The 20,639-nt window shown below is 40.2% G+C and overlaps 1 protein-coding gene across 1 annotated transcript in view; it reads left to right on the top strand.

Annotated features, from left to right (window-relative positions):
- LOC145402111 (1-phosphatidylinositol 4,5-bisphosphate phosphodiesterase delta-4-like) overlaps positions 1-20,639 on the top strand; it is a 218,529-nt gene that overhangs the window by 64,285 nt on the left and 133,605 nt on the right. Inside the window, exon 2 of the mRNA XM_080274229.1 lies at positions 60-236. Coding sequence (XP_080130355.1) covers positions 83-236 — 154 coding nt within the window. The 5' untranslated portion in view covers positions 60-82. The remainder of the gene's footprint in view (positions 1-59; positions 237-20,639) is intronic.

Raw genomic sequence — 20,639 nt, 5'->3', positions numbered from 1 at the left:
CCCAGGGAATGAGAGTGTTCATACAATGATGTAATCTAATTGTGCCTTTTTCTGTACAGAGGTGTTGATCCGGAATCAGAGCATGGAGGAGGTGGTGCAGAAGATCCATGAGGGAAGCACGCTGTGGAAGGTGCGTGGTATCAACAAGTGGTACCACCGCCACTACAAGGTTGATGTTGACAACATGAGTCTTGTTGGGGAGTCGAAGAAGTGGTGGTCACCAGGTGGAGGAATTGGTAGGTGTGATGAGAGCTTGGAGCTGTTAGGGTGTTGTATTTTAGTTTTGAAAATGTTTGTTAGGAGAAGAAGAGGTATTTCCAGATACTGTGTGAAGAGGAAGCTGTGGGTATCAAATTGATTGTGTTTTAGTATTTTTGAGGGGAGCTTTAATATTTCAGAAAGGAGTGCTTGAGGATGCAAAAGTGGATATACAGTATGTGGATTGACTGAAACTAAATGGAAAGGTGAAAGGGTGAGAGAATGGGAATATGGTGTAGGTATATGTGCAGGAGTCAATGAGAATGAGAGGGCAAGAGAGGGAGTATGTCTGATGATAAGCAAGAAGTGGAAGGAGAATATAAGAGAGTATGGAACAGTGGGTGCAAGGATTGTATGGGTGAGGATGAAAGTAGGTATACAAGTGTGGGCGATTGTATGTGTGTATGCCCCAACAGAGGATCGAGTGGCAAGAGTGAAAGATGAGTTTGGGGTGAGAGTAGAAGCATGTATGGACAAGTTTGAGAGGAGCGAGAGAGTGCTGTTTATTGGAGACATGAATGGCAAAGTTGGGAATGTACGAGTGGATGGAGTGGTTAGTCAGTGGGGTGTGCCAGCTGAAGTAGATGGGAATGGTAGTGCTTTGGTGGACATCTGTGCTTGTAAGGGGTTGGCAATAGCCAACACCTACTTTCGTCATAAGATGATCAACCGGTATACATGGAGAGTAATGAGGAGGATGGATGGTGAACTTGTTGAACGAAAGGCAATGATAGACTACGTGTGTGTGGATGAGCGAATGAGAAGACAGGTGTTGGATGCAAGAGGGTGGGGGAAGGGAGTCTCGGACCATCACTTAGTGATGGCCAAGGTAGAGATGCAAAGAAAGTGGTTGTCATTTCGGTATGTTTGATATTCATAGGCAAAAATAAATAAATAAATAAAATGCCCATTATTATCATGGAGGAAGGAGCATTATCTTTTACATGTGACATGAGGGAAATCTGTGAATTACTGTACACATTCTGGCTTTGTTTGTGTCGTTATGAAAGATTATGTTGCAGACATCTGTTTACCTCTTAAAGCACAGGAGGAAGGAGATTTCATCCAGGATTAATTTGTTCATTTTTTATTTGTGTTTCCCAAGGAGATTTAATTCTAATTACTGTATCTTGCATTGGATGATTCCAGTCAGTGAAAATAAGGGAAATACGTTTGGATCGGTGATGATTACAACACTCACCTTAAAAAATATATATACAGGCAGAAGCCGAGATACAATACCCCTAGATGCGATACCCCATCAAAGCAGTGGGAGTAGAATTACCACCCTACCCCGCCAAACGATGGCCAAGCTCCGGGATAATGATGGGTTTTGTTTTGTTTTTAAAACTGATTTTGATGATATTTTAGACAAATTTTGTGTTTAGGTTTATTTGGAAGCTGTTTATAGACTTAGATTAATGTGTTTTAATCATAGTTGGGGTGAACATTGTCATTTTGGGGTGCAGTTTATTAAGTTTGATTTTTTCATACTTATTTTTGATGATTTCCAGATTTTATTTTTGGATTGACAGAGTTAGAGAAAGAACAGAGGAATTAGTTGGAGAAGAACAGAGAGGCTTTAGGAAGGGAAGAGGTTGTGTAGATCAGGTATTCATTCTTAGATCTTTAGTGGAAAAGTTTCTAGAGAAGGGAAAGAAGTTGTATGCGGCTTTCATGGATTTGGAGAAAGCATATGACAGTGTAGATAGACGAGGATTGTGGAAAGTATTAAGAATATATGGAGTAGATGGGAAGTTGTTGAATGCTGTGAAGAGTATGTACAGTATGATGGTGCTAAGGCTGCAGTGCGTGTGGAAGGTGAACTAAGTGAATTTTTCTCTTTGAAGGTTGGGTTGAAACAGGGATGTGTCATGTCTCCATGGTTGTTCAATCTGTACATGGATAAGGTAATAAAAGAGGTACAAGGTAGGGTAGTGGATGTTGGAGTGGCCCTGGTGACAGAGGATAGTGTTTGGAAACTCCCTGTACTGTTGTTTGCAGATGATACTGTGTTGTTGAGTGAAGATGAAGGGGAGTTGCAAGGCTTGGTGGGTGAGTTTGGGAGAGTGTGTAAGAAACGGAATCTAAAGGTAAATGTAGGGAAGAGTAAAGCGATGGTCTTTGAGATAGGTGAAGTCAGTGAATGTACAGCGAGGTTGGATGGTGAGGAATTGGAAAATGTGAGTACGTTTAAGTACTTGGGTAGTGTGATGAGTAAAGATGGAGGTTTGGAGGGTGAAGTGCTTGAAAGGGTACAGCATGGAAGAAAGGTTGCTGGTTCCTTGAAAGCAGTGATAAGAAACAGGGAAGTGAGCATGGAAGTGAAAAAGTTACTACATGACAGTATTGTGATACCAACTCTAATGTATGGAAGTGAAGCTTGGACATTGTTGGAAGGACACAAGTCAAGAGTGAGAGCAGTGGATGTGAGTTATTTAAGAGGAGCCTGTGGAGTCACAAGGAGAGACAGGTTGACGAATGAGGATATAAAGGAGCATTGTGATGTGGATGTGATAGGAAGCGTTATGAGGAACACACTGAGGTGGTTTGGCCATGTGGAGAGGATGGAGGGTGAAAGACTGACGAAGAGAGTGTACGTGAGTGAGGTGGAAGGGGTGAGAGGGAGGGGGAGGCCGAGGATGAGATGGAGGGATGAGGTGGAGAGGTATATGAGAGAGGGGGGTGTGAGTTGGGAACAGGGCAGTGAAATGGCGGGAGACAGGGCGACTTGGAGGCGATTTGGTTGTGGCCACCCCAAACAGGATTGAGGCGTCTGGCAATAGATGGATAGATAGATAAACTGCTTTTAGGCTTAGTTTAGATTGTTTTAAAGATATTTGGGGATTTACGTTAGCTAGAAACTTGTTTTTGAACTCATTTGGGTGGGTTTAGGACTTGGTTGGGGAAGAGCCCCAAGTCTCAAAAATGCATCCCTATACTTTACATGTTAAATCTACTCCAAAATATGATACCCCGCCTAGCGATGGGTTTTACTTAACCAACTGCATCGTGAATGCCTGTATATCATTTGTGAAAGTTATCCAAAGATAGCTCCTGGGAATCTGGTCTGTCATAATTATGATCGACCAGACCTCATCCACTGGACCACACTGGCTTTCAAGGTCCTGTGAATGTTGCCAGTACTGTTGCACTAGGGTTGTCTGGATGCATCAGTATTAATAGGTAGATTTATACCTCATGGTTCTCCACCAGAGACCAGGGAAGAATTTATTGCATATCCCATTAATAGAATGGTGTCATTGAAGAATAGGTTGCCCTTCACAGAATTGAGAACAAAGCTAGGTATGCAGGTACTAGTCATAGTAGGTCATGTGTTCGGGTAGGCTAAAGTACTTAGATTGAGAATAATGTTGGGAAAGATGTGTAAGCATGAATGTTGATGGAAGAAGAAGAAACCACCCCAAGATAAATACAGGTGATGAGATTTTAGCCTATAAATTGAAATAGAGAGATGAAGACATACCAGCTGGGAAAGTTGTAATATGGTAAGCCACAGTGTGAGCATGGAACTGGCTGTAACACTTGGATGATGATGATGATGATGATGATGATGCCCTTTATATTTTCTTTGGGTAATAGTTCGTTGGCTACACATGATTTGGGAGGTACTATCATGAGCATGAAGTGTGGCTACAAGCTAAATAACTAGCCACACAGTCAGCATCCTTATGCAGGAAACTCAGCCACAAATATGTAGAGTCCATGTTCAACGTGAAACTCATACGTTGTTGTAAATCTTTTTTACACATCTTAGATTTCTTCAGTCCAACAGTTTCCAGCAATTGATGGGAAGTAATTAACTGGTTTGGGGACTCTGATTTTCTTCCAGTCAGTAGAAAGCATCATCTGTACTATGGCAAACCTCAGTATGGATTTCCATAGGAGGAAGTGTGACATTATTTGACTGGCTGGCTGATTCATTTTTCTTTATACATATAAAGACTCCATTTTTCATTATACGTACAAAGGCTCCAACTTGCTTCCATGTATGGGAAATGGTCACCTAATGGTGGCTGTCCATGCTGGACGATCTAAACAGCCTCTTTGATCAGTTCTTTGTCCCTGAGGTCACACTATATGACATCAAGCCATTTTTGGTCTGCTGCTTGCAACTGTACCCTCATCGTTCATTCTTCTCACCCTCCACACCCGGTCATCATCCTCCATCCACTCCCCATCTCAGACCTACCCCTTCTCATTACATCACTAATACATTAAAGTCCCAACCTTCCTCTCAACTCTTCATTTGCAATCCTAAGCCCCCAGGCTTATCATTCAAGGATGCACGACTTATTCATCATGTCTTTCTCATCTGTGTACATTTGAACCTATGATAGTCCTCATCCTTTACTGTCCAAGTCTCTCTACCATACAGCATTACACTCCAAACACATACTGCATAAAAGGACCCCATAGCACAGAGGGAGAACCCTCACAATGACTGAAGAAGAAACAGCTTAACATCTCCCAGCTACTCTTTTCCCTTGCTACCAAGCTAGCTATAACCCTACCTTCAGCACATAACATGTCCCACAAATGCTGTAACAAAACTCCACCACACACTTAACACTATTCTGGGTAGATGGCATGCCGACTTATCATTTGTTGGCCAACTGATTCCGGGCCGATGATGCGGCTGCATGTAATTTTTTTAGCGATTTTTCATGGCTCAAATTCGTGACACAACATTTTGGTGAACACACCAGACATGCACAAATATTCGTTGGAAACATACCCCTGGCCCGGGAACAGAGTAGAAAAGTTATGCAAGGCTGGCCCGGTGTAGTGTTAAGGAACTCCATCAGTATTAATCCTGTCCATTCACTCCTTCTGTATGCTCTCCTATACCTACCACACACTTAGAGTCAGCATTTATTGCAGCCTATCTCTAATACCACTCCATCTCTAATGCACCCACTTATTACAGATACTGCACAAAGTGGAGTTGTTTCTTGCACTTTGTGCAAACTGCACATGGTCATAATCCTGCTATGACAGTAACACCACCAGTCTTAGATATCATCAATTTTGTTTTATCCATGTTTTCTTTCAAATTCTTGTACCCCATTCTGTCTCTCCACTTACTGAATCTTTCCTCTGCTGCTTTCTTTTTCTCTGTGATCAACACCAAGTTATCAGTAAATAACAACCCCTCTTGGTAATCCTCTTCTGAAGTCACTTGAAGTTTGAAGCACTATAACAAACAATAAAGGACTTAAAATTGACCTCTGATGCACACCAACGTTCATTGAAAAATCATCACTAAAACCTCTGTTTAGTCTCACCAGGGTGCTAGCACCCTCATACATTACCTTAACCACTCAAACCAACCATTGCTCAGTCCCAGGCTTTTTCATTGCCCTCCTCACCACCTCCTTAGACATACTTTGACAGAGTCCCTAGAGAGGTGGTGAAGTGGGCAGTAACAAAGCTTGGGATTGAGGAGTGGCTGGTTAGGTCATTATGGCCTTGTTTGTGGGTACTTGCACCCAGGTAAAGGTGTATGAAAATTTGAGTGATGAGTTTTCCGTGACTGTTGGTGTGCGCCAGGGGTCAGTTTTGAGCCCCTTGTTGTTTATCATGGTATTTGAATCTCTCTCACATGACATCAGAAATAGACTCCCGTGGGAGATGTTGTATGCTAATGATTTGATGTTGAGCAAAGAGAATGAAAGAGAGGTGGAGGAAAGATTTAGGAAGTGGGAAGATGGTATGGGGTACAAGGGCTTAAGAGTAAATGCAGATAAAACAAAAGTGATGATATCTAGGACTGGTGGCTGTACTGCCAAACAAGAGGGAGAGTGGCCATGTACGATTTACCACAAGGATGTGAGAAGTAATTCCATCTTGTGCAGCATCTGTGATAAGTGGGTGCATAAGAGGTGTAGTGGTATTAGAGGAAGACTGTGAGATAACGCTGATTTCATGTGTGTGGTGTGTCAGGGAGAGCAGGTGGAGATTGTCATGCATGAAAGGATTGAATTTGCTGATGAGTCTCTTGAGTGTGTGAAAGAGTTTTGTTATTTGGGAGACATGTTATGTGCTGGAGGTGGGATTGGAGCTAGATCTGTGGCTAGGGTGAGGAGTCGTTGGAAGAAGTTCAGGAAGCTGTTGCCTCTCCTGATATTGAGAGGACTCTCCCTACATGCTAAGGGGTCTTTATGTGCAGCATGTGTTAGGAGTGTGATGCTGTATGGTAGTGAGACTTGGGCAGTAAAGGAAGAGAATATTCGCAGGCTCAAACATACAGAAATGATAAATGATTGGGTGGATGTGCAGTGTGTCCCTGAGTGTGAGGTCTGGGGGGGGCTAGGTTTATGATGGAGGAGTTGAGGGGTAGGATGGGACTGGAGTGTTTTGATGTTGTGATGAGGAGAGGTAGATTGAAATGGTTTGAGCACGTGGAGAGGATGGGGGATGATAATTGGGTACAGAAAGTGAGAAGTGTTAATGTTAGGGGTGGGGTTGCTTGAGGTAAATCAAAAAAGACCTAGGATGAGGTCATTGAATGTGACCTTAGGGATAAGGGACTGAATAGGGAAGCTGCCGGAGATCGAGCAGCATGGAGAGCCACCAATAGGTGACCAATCCTGATGCATACAAGCATGTCGGAGCTTTCAAAAATGAATGAACGAACAGAAACAAAGTACAACTCTGTAATCTTTCCTATATTTTTTTCCTGAAGCTGTCATACAATAAACATTGCATCAATGCACGGAGAGGTTGGATAGTGAGGAAATGGAAAATGTGAGTACGTTTAAGTACTTGGGTATAATGTGATGCATAAGGATGGAAGTTTGGAGGTTGAAGTGCTTGAAAGGGTACAACAGGGAAGAAAGGTTGCTGGTTCCTTGAATACAGTGATAAGAAACAGGGAAGTGAGCATGGAAGCGAAAAAGTTACTACATGACAGTATTATGATACCAACTCTAACGTATGGAAGTGAAGCTTGGACGTTGTTGGAAGGACACAAGTCAAGAGTGAGAGCAGTGGAAATGAGTTATTTAAGAGAAGCCTGTGGAGTCACAAGGAGAGACAGGTTGACAAATGAGGATATAAAGGAGCGTTGTGGTGTGGATATGGATGTGATAGGAAGCGTTAGGAAGAACACACTGAGGTGGTTTGGCTATGTGGAGAGGATGGAGGGTGAGAGACTGATGAGGAGATTGTATGTTAGTGAGGTGGAGGGGAGGAGAGGGAGGGGGAGGCCGAGGATGAGATGGAGGGATGGGGTGGAGAGGTATATGAGAGAGGGGGATGTGAATTGGGAGCAGGGTAGTGAAATGGCGGGGGACAGGGCGACGTGGAGGCGATTTGTTTGTGGCCATCTCGAACGGGATTGAGGCGTCTGGCAATAGATAGATAGATAGATAGATCAGTGGTCCCTTTGCCTGGAATAAACCCAAATTTCATTTCATCAGTAATCGTTCTTTCCCTATCATACCTTCAGGACTGTATCCATTGCCTTCATTGTTGGTCTAAAAACTTGATGCCTCTATAATTTCCTCTTTCTGGGGCATCTCTATTCCTCTTATACACATTTACAGTTGTGCTCATCAACCAATCATCTGGAACAACAGACTTATGTAAAATCAGATTTATTAAATCAGTAACTAGACTCACTCCAGTATCTCCAGAGACTTTGAGCATCTTGTCAGTCAACCCAGACATACCCACAGGTCGCCCCAACTGCATGTTGAGGATTGCTTGGTCCACGGTAGCAGTATTAACCAAAGGCCAAGGGCCAAACAGTAGCTCCACAATTTCCAAACTTTTCTTTTTCCAGTCCTGCTCCTTGTTCAGCAAGCGGTTGTAATGTTGTCTTCAAGCATCCTTAATATCCCCACTATCCACCACTACCTCTTCATTGTCATGCTTCAAAGACTGCTTACCAATAATATCCCTGTTTTCTTTCATTATGTGTTGTGCCTTTTTAAATAGCAGATTCCTCTTTTCAACACTATTTAGACCATCTAGTAAAAGTCTCTGAGACTTTGCCCTTTATACTGTACCCCTTTCTCTTACTATCACTCTTCCATTTCCTGGACAGTCTTCTTTTTGCTTTAACTGCAGCATTTACTCCCTCATCCCACCATATTATCTTTTGCCTTGGTGGGGCCCTTGTCCAGCCACCCACAATGAATTGGTAGCTGTCAAGAGATTGCTCTTGAGTGCTCTGTACTGCTCATTTACACTTTGTCAGCTACTCATCTTGCAGCTTGGTTTTCAGCTTCCATATTTTCCTCCAAGGTACATGGCTTCTTCACTACCTGTTTCTTCATCACCTTGTCACTCAGTAATTTGTGCTGCTGCACACACCATCTACCCCTATAATCATCTTTTCCTTTACTAGCCTCCTGTTGACCCTCTTGACCAGGAAATTGTCGATCTGGCATCTGTAATACCCTCTATATGGTTTTGTTCAGCTGAGGTAAATCATTGAAGGGCTAAGTGGAAGGAGAAATTTCAAGAATTCTGTACTTGAAGGTGGATTACAGTAGAATGAAGAACTGATTGAGTGAGAGCTTGTGGATGTTTATGTAAATACGGATGGGGGTAAGAATGTCAAATCTGTGTATCTGTAGCCAGATGCCATAATCTCATAAGGGGTGGCCAGTTGCCTTTGAGTTAGTTTTTTTGTGGGGACGGGCACTAACCCTCCGCAAACCCAGTTGTTGACGCAGGAAACACGTACGAGTTGATTATGTGGTTACAACCCCGCATTGTAAATGGTTTCGTGGCTTACAGGAAACCATTAGGCTTGTCATTCAATGTAAAGCCTCCTGAGAAGTAAAGAAGAATCTGACGAGTAAGAAAAAGTGACAGGAAAGATGGGGGAAATAGGAAGAGAGTAGGGCAGACACGGAAAAATAATGATAACAGTGAAGGAAGAAGTAGGCAGCATTACATCGAGTGGATGATGGTCATCACCACCTACCACTATGAATGTGACTGAATTATTTTTGCTTTGAGAGAGTGTAGCACAGGATGAAAAACTGTAAAATAATTGATTGAGAACTTTTTATTTTTTTCATAATTTGACTGATATAGTATATGACAGGGTAAGATTGTTGTTGTTGTTCAGTTGCTTGACAATTTAAGTTGAATATGCCAGTACAATATGATATTTAACGTGGCAGATCTGGTGAAGAGGGAGAATTGGTATATTACAGGTGAGCAGTGTGTGAAGAATGATGAAGGAAGGGTAGTGGTGAACAGTGGGGATATTAAAGATGCATGGAGAGAGCATCATAACCAGTTGTTGAATGAGGAGTTTGACTGGGACAGGGAAGGTTTGGAGCCAGCAGATCCAGTGTTTGGCCCTTGACCTTTGATTGATGCTGCTACTGTGAGTGAGGCAATAGGCAGGATGCAAGTGGGGAAGGCAGCTGGTGTGTCTGGGTTGACTGCTTAAATGTTGAAGGCCTCAGGAGATATAGGAGGGAGGTTAGTCACTGACCTGTTCAATATGATTGTATATGAGTGTGTAGTCCCAGAAGATTGGCTGAAGAGTGTAATTGTAAGTATGTACAAGGGGAAGGGTGATGCCCTGGAAAGAGGAAATTATAGAGGTATTAAGCTTTTAGATCAGATAATGAAGGTAATGGAGAGTGTTCTAAAAGTTATGATTAGAGATGAGTGAATATTGATGAGATACAGTTTGGGTTTCTGCCAGGCAGGGGGACCACTGATGCCATCTTCATTGTCCGATAGCTTCAGGAAAAATACAGAGGAAAGAAAAGGGAAATGCACTTTGTTTTTGTTGATTTGGAGAAGGCCTTTGACAGAGTCCCTAGAGAGGTGGTGAAGTGGGCAATGAGAAAGCTTGGGATGGAGGAGTGGCTGGTTAGGGTGGTTATGGCCATGCATGTGGGTGCTCGCACCCAGGCAAGAGTGAATAGAGATTTGAGTGATGAGCTTTCCGTGAATGTTGGTGTGCATTAGGGGACAGTTTTGAGTCCCTTGCTGTTTATCTTGGTACTTGAAGCCCTCTCATGTGACTTAAGAAATGTCTTCCATGGGAGATGTTGTATGCTGATGATATGGTGTTGATTGCAGAGAATGTAAGGGAGGCAGAGGAAGGACTTAGGAAGTGGAGAGATGGTATGGGACACGAGGGCTTAAGAGTAGATGCAGATAAAACAAAAGTGATGATATCCAGGGTTGGTGGTGGTACTGTCAAAGAAGAGGGAGAGTGGCCATGTGCAATTTGCCACAAGGGTGTGGGAAGTAATTCCATCTTGTGCAGTGTTTGTGATAAGTGGGTGCATAAGAGATGTAGTGGTATTACAGTAAAGGTAAACTGCGAGATAATGCTGATTTTTTTGTGTGTGGCATATCGAGGAGAGCAGATGGAGATTGTCAGGCGTGAAAGGATTGAATTTGCTGGTGAGTCTCTTGAGTGTGTGGAAGAGTTTTGTTATTTGGGAGACATGTTATGTGCTGGAGGTGGGGCTGGAGTTAGCTTTGTGGCTAGGGTGAGAAGTAGTTGGAAGAAGTTCAGGGAGCTGTTGTCTCTCCTGACATTGAGAGGGCTCTTCGTATGTGCTAAGAGACCTTTGTATGCAGCATGTGTTAGGAGTGTAATGCTTTATGATAGTGAGATCTGGACAGTAAAGGAAGATATTCTTAGGCTCAGACATACAGAAATGACAATGATTAGGTTGATGTGCAGTGTGTCCCTGCATGGAAGAGCTGGAGGGGCTGGGTTTACCATGGAAGAGTTAAGAGGTAGGATGAGATGGGAGTGTATTGGTATTGTGATGAGGAGAGATAGATTGAGTTGGTTTGGGCATGTGGAGAGGATTGGGGATGATAACTGGGTGCAGAAAGTGAGAAGCGTTAATGTTGGGGGTGGGGTTGCGAGGGGTAGTCCGAAAAAGACATGGAACGAGGTCGTTAAGTGTGACCACAGGGTTAAGGGACTGAACAGGGAGGCTGCCATAGATCGAGCAGCATGGGGAGCTGCCAGTAGGTGACCAAGGCCGACGCATACAAGCATGTTGGAGCCTTCAAAAACAAAACAAAAAAATGATCTCATGGTATTTCCGGTCTTTTGGCAGTTTTCAGAAATAGTCCCGTTATTAAATTTTCTGCTCTTCCGGCACATATGCTGAGCCGATTGGCCAATTTGACGCTCTTGGTGCTAAATCTAGCGCTTTTCATAATAATTTTGCACTTTTCATAATAATTTAACGCCAATATATATTAGTCTTTGAGAGAGGTGAAGTCAGTGAATGTACAGCGAGGTTGGATGGTGAGGAATTGGAAAATGTGAGTACGTTTAAGTACTTGGGTAGTGTGATGAGTAAGGATGGAGGTTTGGAGGGTGAAGTGCTTGAAAGGGTATAGCAGGGAAGAAAGGTTGCTGGTTCCTTGAAAGCAGTGATAAGAAACAGGGAAGTGAGCATGGAAGTGAAAAAGTTACTACATGACAGTATTGTGATACCAACTCTAACGTACGGAAGTGAAGCTTGAACGTTGTTGGAAGGACACAAGTCAAGGGTGAGAGCAGTGGAAATGAGTTATTTAAGAGGAGCCTGTGGAGTCACATGGAGAGACAGGCTGACGAATGAGGATATAAAGGAGCGTTGTGGTGTGGATGTGGATGTGATAGGAAGCGTTATGAGGAACACACTGAGGTGGTTTGGCCATGTAGAGAGGATGGAGAGTGAGAGACTGACGAAGAGAGTGTATGTGAGTGAGGTGGAGGGGGAGAGAGGGAGGGGGAGGCCGAGGATGAGATGGAGGGATGGGGTGGAGAGGTATATGAGAGAGGGGGGTGTGAGCTAGGAGCAGGGGAGTGAAATGGCGGGGGACAGGGCGACTTGGAGACGATTTGTTTGTGGCCACCCCAAACGGGATTGAGGCGTCTGGCAATAGATAGATAGATAGATTTATTAGATTTTCTTCTATGTTTAGCGAGTTTTGAAGTCCAATTTAACACGAAAATTTGAACAGTTCACCTATAGCTTAGCACGTTTTAAAGTTGAACTTAGCGCTTTTGATTTCTGTATGCCAACCCTGCCGGCCATCGTGATCCATGAGTTTCTGGCTTCGTGAGCAGGACCTTTCGAAGTTTGGAAATTTTGTCATGCTATTTTAGTCATCCTCTCGTTCTCGTGTTGCGCTGTGGCCTGAACTGGTGGAAGACCTTCTGGTGTTTTGAAAAGACACACCCATAAGGTGCTGACTATCACCAAGAAGATTGAATTATTGAAAAATTTGGAGGTGGGTGTTCCCAGGAAGAAGATAATGGAAGATTTCGGTGTGAGCTCTTCCACTTTATACGACCTTAAGAAACAGAAGGCTGGTTTAGTGCTTCGGGTTGACCAATAATGCTTGCTGGACACTGGCATTGCATTGGAGTGACCTACCATGATTGCTAGAAACTTTTTGGCAGGTTTTCCCGATCTTCCAGCAGTTTCTGCTCTTTCAACACCTGCTTGGTCCCATAGTTGCCGAATGAGAGGACTTTTAATGTATTTGTGTCACAGAGACACCCAGGCAGTTCCTCAGTGGTGGACTATAAGTCCAACGCATTTGAGGTTTTTTGTTATTGTTTTGTTGTGTGAATGCCAGATGATGTGATACTGTTTTGTATGGTACAATGTGCAGCTGTATGTAATGTACAGTTGATTTCAGAAGTTCTGCTACAGAGGCACAAACCATAAGCCCGTGTAGACAAGGAGGGAATGCTTAAGCACATTATAGGCTGACAATTATTAGAAGGCTGTTTTGGGACATTAAATTACCTGTGGAGGTACTGTAACTAATAGAAATTCATACCTTTGTCACATACACAGCATGCCACTACCATAGACTTGTGAATTCAGCAGTGCATGTCATCTATGGTACAGTATTAAATAATCTCAGAGGTTAAATGTGAGGAATACACAGTGTTTTAGAATGCAGGCTTGATTGGATTGGGAGCCTTTGGTTGAAGCAAGATAAGTTGTGTAAGAATATTTTTGCCATGGATATCCTCCTTGAGGTCTAAAACTTTATTATTCCTTTATTTTTGTTCAGCGTTTCATACTAAAAGATGCTAACCTGACTGTTTCTGTACAAACAGATCAGTTATTGGTTTTATGTAGTTTTTAGTCTGCTCAAATCATTAAAGTGTTCTTTCTATCTTTATTCCTCAAGACTACCTCATCAGTTGTTGATTTTGAGCGACCCTATTAGTAACTTTTTCCTATTTTTATTTTTTTTATAGTATAAATAACCTCCATTAATATGAAATTTGGTTTTGATTGTATTCTGCTTGATAATTCTCACTAATGTCTTTACTAATTTCAGATGACATTATCATGAGAGAAGGTGAATATTCTGTTGGTAATGCAATTGGTAGTGTTGCAAGTGTTGTAGAGAAGCCTGTTAGTATTGTATTTGGATACAGTACATATTATATTTTGAAAGCTCTGAACTTGCAAATTAGTACAGTAATGAATATTTGGAATAGAGCAATTAATATATAACACATACTTGGGAAAAAATATTCAGTGTATAATTTCATAATTTGCTCAGAACTTTATTGTTGCAGTAGATATTTGTGTTGTTTTCTTATTTAAAACAATTATATCAGGACTGAAAAACTTCCCACATACATTGATACTGTATCAAATTTATTAAAGTCTTATGTATTGGAGGATCTGTATAAACCCTTAAATATGATAGGTAAAATTGAAGGTGTTTTATAAAGGCTCATAATAGTAGAAAAGATTTTTCTCGATAATTTTCTTTTATTCATTGTTGTTTTATAGTTGTGCCAGTGTTACATTTTTTAATTCTTCGATCATGATGTATGGTCCTTTTCTGTGTCCTGTGGTATATAACACATAAAGATGAAAACATGTACAGTACAGTCTTGATGCCAAAATCAGATACACCTGGGGGGGGGGGGGAATCACAGGTCCTCTTCAAATCATCCTTGAAAATTTGGCAGGAAAGGCTGCAGCAGAGAACAGTCATCTGCTGTAATTTTGTTGTCCCTTCAGTTGGGAAAGGCTGCTGCAGAGAACAGTCATCCAATTATGCCATCCCCTGAACTAGGAGAGTGTTAATCTATGTAGATAACTGACGTCTGATAACTTGAATCAGTTTTGGCATAGAATACTTGTATTACTACACACCAGTACCTACTATGTAAATGAAGTTGGTTTTTGTATGTTTTAATGTCAGGTATCTTATCTTGGTTACTAAAGGGAAATATTTAACAAAACTTGTGTTGTTCATGGGGTGCATCAGTTTTATTGCTCTTTGAATGATGCTTTTGTATCCTAATAGCCAGTAATCCCTTTAGCATCAGGGTAATTTGTGTACTGTACAGTTATTTCACCCAGTTTTGGAGAGAGAACTGGTAGTGAAAGGAGTATAAGTTGAGTCTTAACCCTAACAGTGTCTGGAAGGCTTATTTTATCCTAGCTGTTATCAAGCTGTTTAATTGAACTAAGAAGAGACCTCTGGTGGTAAAGGGATAAAAAATTATATTTAACTCTTCATTTTAATAAATTTTATTTTGTACAGGTATTTAAATAGCTGGCCCATAATTTTTGTTGGTCATTTGTCAATCTCTGGTTGAGGGTAGAATATGCTTGAGTCCATGTGATCAGTAGTACTGTATATTAAACTTACTGTACAGTATACTATAATGTTGTTGGAACTCTCACCATCATTTATACAAGATACATAAACGCATTCCACAATTAAGTGCCATTAATACCATTGAACGTATTCTGCATCATTGCAAGAACTCTCACCATCGTTTATTACCAGTACCAATACAAGTGTTCTGAAACATATTTGGGCCTTGCACCATCATTCAGTACTGGTAAAAGGATTCTGTAACATTGCAGGGCTGCCAACACCATTTGGTACTGGTATATGAATACTGTACTGTAAACATGGCAAAGGGTGCTGTAAATGGCCATCATAATAAATGGGGGTTTGCTTACACTTTTACTCCTTCAGCATTTGCCTATGTAGTACAGTAATGTCATTTTCATTTTGATTTTGTTGTATCCTGATGATATTATTAATCTCTGTGGAGACTTTGATCTGAAAGGTTTAGATATAGCTAGCCTTCAGTAACTCCTCCACATAATTTACTCAGCTCAGGGGAGATTTGATATATACAGCCTGCTTTCAGTAATTGCTGTCATGATTCCCTAAGCTGAATTGAATCACTTGGGTGCAGCAAGAAGAATATATCAATGATTTCATTGTCTGAATGGGTTAAGAATACAGTCTTTAATTTCAAGCCTTTTGTCTGGTATAATTTTTGGTGAAGATGAAGGATGTACATAATATACTGTAATAACATATCATGAATATTCTGTATTACAGCATATACCTGATATTTTCCAAGAAAAGCAAAAAGTGGGAACAGTTTGTAGGTATAGAAATGAATTGATGCTTGTTTTTTGGATTATTGGACTGTTCCTTTGTTTTGTATTTCTGGTTTCATCCATTATTTCATGGCAGTTTTTAATAGCTTATGACATATTTATGGATCCTTGTGTAATCTGTAATATTATTGGATTATTTATGCTTCAGTCTTATGGGTAATTTGTGCATTTTGTTTTGATTATGCTTCCCCCCCCCACAGTCAATACACCTGTCTAATATATTTTTTATTTGGTGTTCGTGTGTGTGAGTGTAGGCAGCGATGGGCCGGAAAATGCAGGTAAACAACACACAACGTGCATAAAAGTGGCTTGGGTAGACATATAGATGGTACTAATTTATAGTCTGTTCCAGTAAGTCCTTACAGGAAGCCTTGTCCACATATTCCACATTAGTCTTGTTTGGTTGAAAGAAACCGAAGGTGGCACCCTATAAATTGCAGTACCAAGGTACAACTTACCTATGATCATTAATCCTTGCTGCTTAAAACAGTTACCTTTAAGTTATTAAGAAGTGTTTCTTTTCCACAATTGTATTCAGTTTCTCTACTAGGGTTATTTGTTCCTGTGTCTGTTTTGATCATAAAGGGCTATTTTCACCTTTATATCAGTATCTCAACTAGGGCTATTTCTTCATGTGTCTTATTTTGATCATAAAGGTCTTATTTTCAACTTTATATCAGTATAGCAAGAAAAGTATGGAGTTCACCACAGAATTGCATTAGAAAGAAAAATGTTTTATATAAGAAAAGTTATAATCATTTCTTTAATGCCTAGCCTTCTGATGGGATCTGTTTTTAAATGCCTGGAGGTCTAGCAGGAGAACACTCCATGCCAAGGGTGAAGGCTGTGCATAACCCATTATACATGCAGTTGATCTGGACATGAGCCTTAGGGTCCCACCTGTGTCCTGAAAAGGATAGTAAGGGATTGGCTGTTATTAGATTACTTTGTTATCTCATGATTAAATGATGAATGTACGATTGTGGAAGATAAATACGTCAACTGTTGTGAGAACTTTTGTATAGCTAACTGTACAAAACTGTATTTTAAAGTATTCAGCTGAGAGCTAATGCCAGGTACTTCTAGTTGTTTTCAGTAGCATGGATGACTGGCAGGTGATAATTGCACCTTGGTAATTGGCTGCCATTTTTAGTTGGCTCTGCTGATCAGACTCAAGGTGGAAGATGTGGGTGTGAAACTTCATAATTACTTATTGGAAAAAGACTTTAGACTTTGACTTGTAGCAAATTGCATGCTTGATGTTAGCAGTATGGTAACCAAGTACATTGCAAAACACCAGAGGTAATCATTTAAATTTTTGTATATATGATTTTTCTCTAGAAATTTGACCGTAGGACATATTCAGGTGGGGCTTATGAAGCTGCCTAGTGTTTCATTCCAGTTTATTTATTTATATGACACATTGTGATATTTATCTGTCAAAATATGAAAATGTGATATCAACAGAATATTAGGTGTAACATGCAAACCAAATTGCTAAGCAAGAGTTGCCTGGGAGCCCCTTAAGCCCACGAGAATAATGCCCGTAAATAATTGTACCATAGTGTAATCTTTAGGCTGCATTTTATATTTATTTGTATATTATTCTGAACTACATTACATACCTGAAATGCAGCTCAGCCACACTGTTTCAGGTATTGGCTAATCTGACATTGTTTTATCGGACTTTTTGAAGTTCCCAGGCTTTTTTCTCTTGTATCATACTCACTCCAACAGCATTCAGTCCAGAGTAACTAGTACATAGTGTGAATTTTGTTGGTTTATAAGTTTCTGTAGCCTTGTAGTTATCACACACACTTCTTTATATATTATTTACAGTGATCCCTTGGTTATCATGCACTTAGTAATAGCAGGCTTTGTTATCACTGTATTTGGGGGGGGGGGGCCTAAAAAACATCATTATTATGCATCTGAGCTGGTTTCTGTCAACAATGATGGTACAGTATCTGTGGTTTCTGATGGCTTTGAGGGATTCAAAGATGAGGTCCTACTCAAAGAGTTAATCCTAGGTGGTAGAGATCACAATTTCTCTGTCCTCCTGTCCTCAGAACCCCTGTACTTCAAACCCATTTCATGTCTCTCTCTGGTTGTGTTTCTTCCTTATTGTGCCCATTTCATCACTTTCTATTAACTTAACCATGTCTATGTGTGTTTCTGATACATACCATAGCAGTGAGTTTGTATTTAGTAGGGATGAATTATAGTAAAAGGGAAAATTTGGGTATACGAGTTGGGTGCCCGGTACCAGGTACTGTAGGATAAATCCGATAGGGTCTGTGTGCTTTCGATATTGCTCAGTTTAATTATGATGCACTAGGCTTGTTACCAATTATGCATTATAACCAAGGGATCTTTTTACTCTAATATTGTGTTGAGCATTGTTTTAGAATGTCTGTTACTGTCCTGGAGCCCGATGTTTGCACAGCTCGTTTCCTCTCTTCACTGTTTATTGGACTGTAGTCTGATATGCAGATATCAGAGTGGGCCTTCCTCCAGTTACTTTCTTATATAGTAGTAGAATTGTTCTGTACTGTCAAAGCTTATTCCTTGAATCCAGTAATATATTACTTTTGTTATTTCCACTACTATCAGATGACTTTCTTCAGCTTAAGAAGAGTTCTTTATTAGTGAAAGGGTTAATAATGGCTATATCTGATCCCTTCAGTGTGAAAAATCTCTCTTATGCTGAATGAAATTTTTTCTTGAATAACAATAATAATATAGAGAAATTCATCATCAGTGTAAAGTTTTTAGTATATATATATATATATATATATATATATATATATATATATATATATATATATATATATATTCTCTTCCAAATTATTCCTCTCAAATCTTAGTACAGAATTGGTTGTTTTAGCATATTAGTTTTCATGTTAAATGTTATGCTTAGGTATAGGTATATGTATTGTAAATCATCACCCCATTTAATCCACTGGCATACACTGTTTTTATTCTTGGCTACAGCCAGGCAATTTTAGTCAGTTTGAGAGAGGACCTTTCTTGTGAAGGTGATAATGGAGGCTAAGACCAACTCTTTCTCTTTGAAAAGAGTCTATTAAGCTGAATAGAAAAAGATGTAAGTAAAAAGAAAAAAGTGCAAAAATATGTCATGAGATTGAAGGAGTTAACACTTCATCAGTAGGCATTTGGAATTTCAGTTTAATCTTTATATGCTTCATGATTTGCCTTGAGTCTCAGGTGATCTTAACTACAGTATTTCATTTTTTTTTTTCCCCTTGCTGCTTCCAGATAGTTTTATTCGGCATGTAAAAGGCCTCCTGTACTGGAAAGGTTAATGTAAACTCATGAACCTTAGTTTGTGCTCACCTTCTGTCCCTGTTTCTTGTTAACCAAGTCATATTCAGAATTCACACTGAACAAAAACTGCTGTTGGTAGTTTAGAGCTTTTCCAGATTGCATGATAGCAGTGTTATCTCAAACTGTTCTTTATACAATCTAGCAAAGCTTTGAACTAGTGTCACTTAAATACAAAGCAATAGATTTTTGCTTGGTATTAAACTTGGCCACAATTTCCTTCCAGCCAGTGATAAGGGTATAGGGTTAGTAGAAGCTCTGACTTACGACAGCATAATACAGTATTGTAGTGTTGCCACAGACCTTCCCATTTTATAAGTACAGTTCTGCTTTAGTGCAACTTTGCTTATGACTTTCAGTGTTTTCCCAGGTTTTTGTTATTTGTTGCACATCAAAATGCATCTGTAGAACTAACATGCCCAAGTAATTATTAGACCTGTGAGTCCTTCTAAGAAGGTATTGTAGTGTATTAAGTACTGTTGTGGAATATTTAGCAGCAAGAACTTCTATTTAATTATTTTTTTATTTTTATTCTTTTTTTTTGAGGGGGGTGGGGAGAGGGTTGATTTCACTCATATGTAGGGAACCTGTAGGCAGTCAAGGGGGTATCGCTGATTGGATCTAACCCCACTTGTTTGAATTGTCTCTCTTAAGCTAGATAAAACTATCTGGAGATATCAAGAATGCAGCAAAAAAAAAAGGCATCATAGTACAGTAGTGAAATGGTTAATATTGCATATATTTTCAGTCATTGGGAAACTGCATGTGATATTGTAAAGTACAGTACGGTTCATTAAAGAGGAAATAGGTACAAGTGCATTGATATGTATTGGTTTATCTGGCCATGGAATACTATTAATTCTTACTGCAATGTGGTATGTGCTCTCTCATTCAAGAGATACATGTACAAATCCAGTATTTACCTACTGCAGTCCAGTGATCCCTTTTGTGTTTTATCATGCTAACCTGCACATGTTTTTGATCAGTTTAAGAAAGATTTCATATTCAGAGGGTTAACAAAGGCTATATTTTAACTCTTGAGTTTGAGAATCTCTGTGAACTGAATGATATCATCAGAAGATAGCAGGAATAAATGAGAAATGTCTCATTGGATTGAAGGGGTCAACCAGTTCAGTACATTGCAAGTAAGTTGTAAAATGTACATAGAAACTATTTAAAAAGTTGATATAGGTTGGAACAAAAAATGAGAGTTCGGTTGAAATAATCTAGGTTTAGAACTCATGCAGTACCTCTCCAGTGTCCTTTTGTTTTAGCAGTGGTAAGTATCAGCATTAATCCTACATATCTACTAGTTTTTGCAGTGATTTTTTTTTTTTTTTTTTTTTTTTTTTTTTTTTTTTTTTTTTTTTAAATGAGGAAGAAGGAACCAAAAGCTGAGCCTCAAAGCCTGCAAAACAGTTCCTTCCAAGAAAAAAACAAAAACAATACAAAAGAGAACCAAATGGAGGTGCCTGGACACACTGCATTTGAAAGACTAGAGATCATAGGAAGTAACAAATACAGACAGAGGGAGACAGTTCCAGAGTTGACCTGTTGCATAAATGAAGGACTGGGAGTAACAGTTAACTCTTGCATTAGAGA

Source organism: Coenobita brevimanus, chromosome 57 (genome assembly GCF_032717465.1).
Source record: "Coenobita brevimanus isolate Jiangsu-jjx chromosome 57, ASM3271746v2, whole genome shotgun sequence".
NCBI classification, from domain to species: Eukaryota; Metazoa; Arthropoda; class Malacostraca; order Decapoda; family Coenobitidae; genus Coenobita; species Coenobita brevimanus.
The sequence above is the reverse complement of the archived record's forward strand: the minus strand, read 5'-3'. Positions and strand labels throughout refer to the sequence as shown.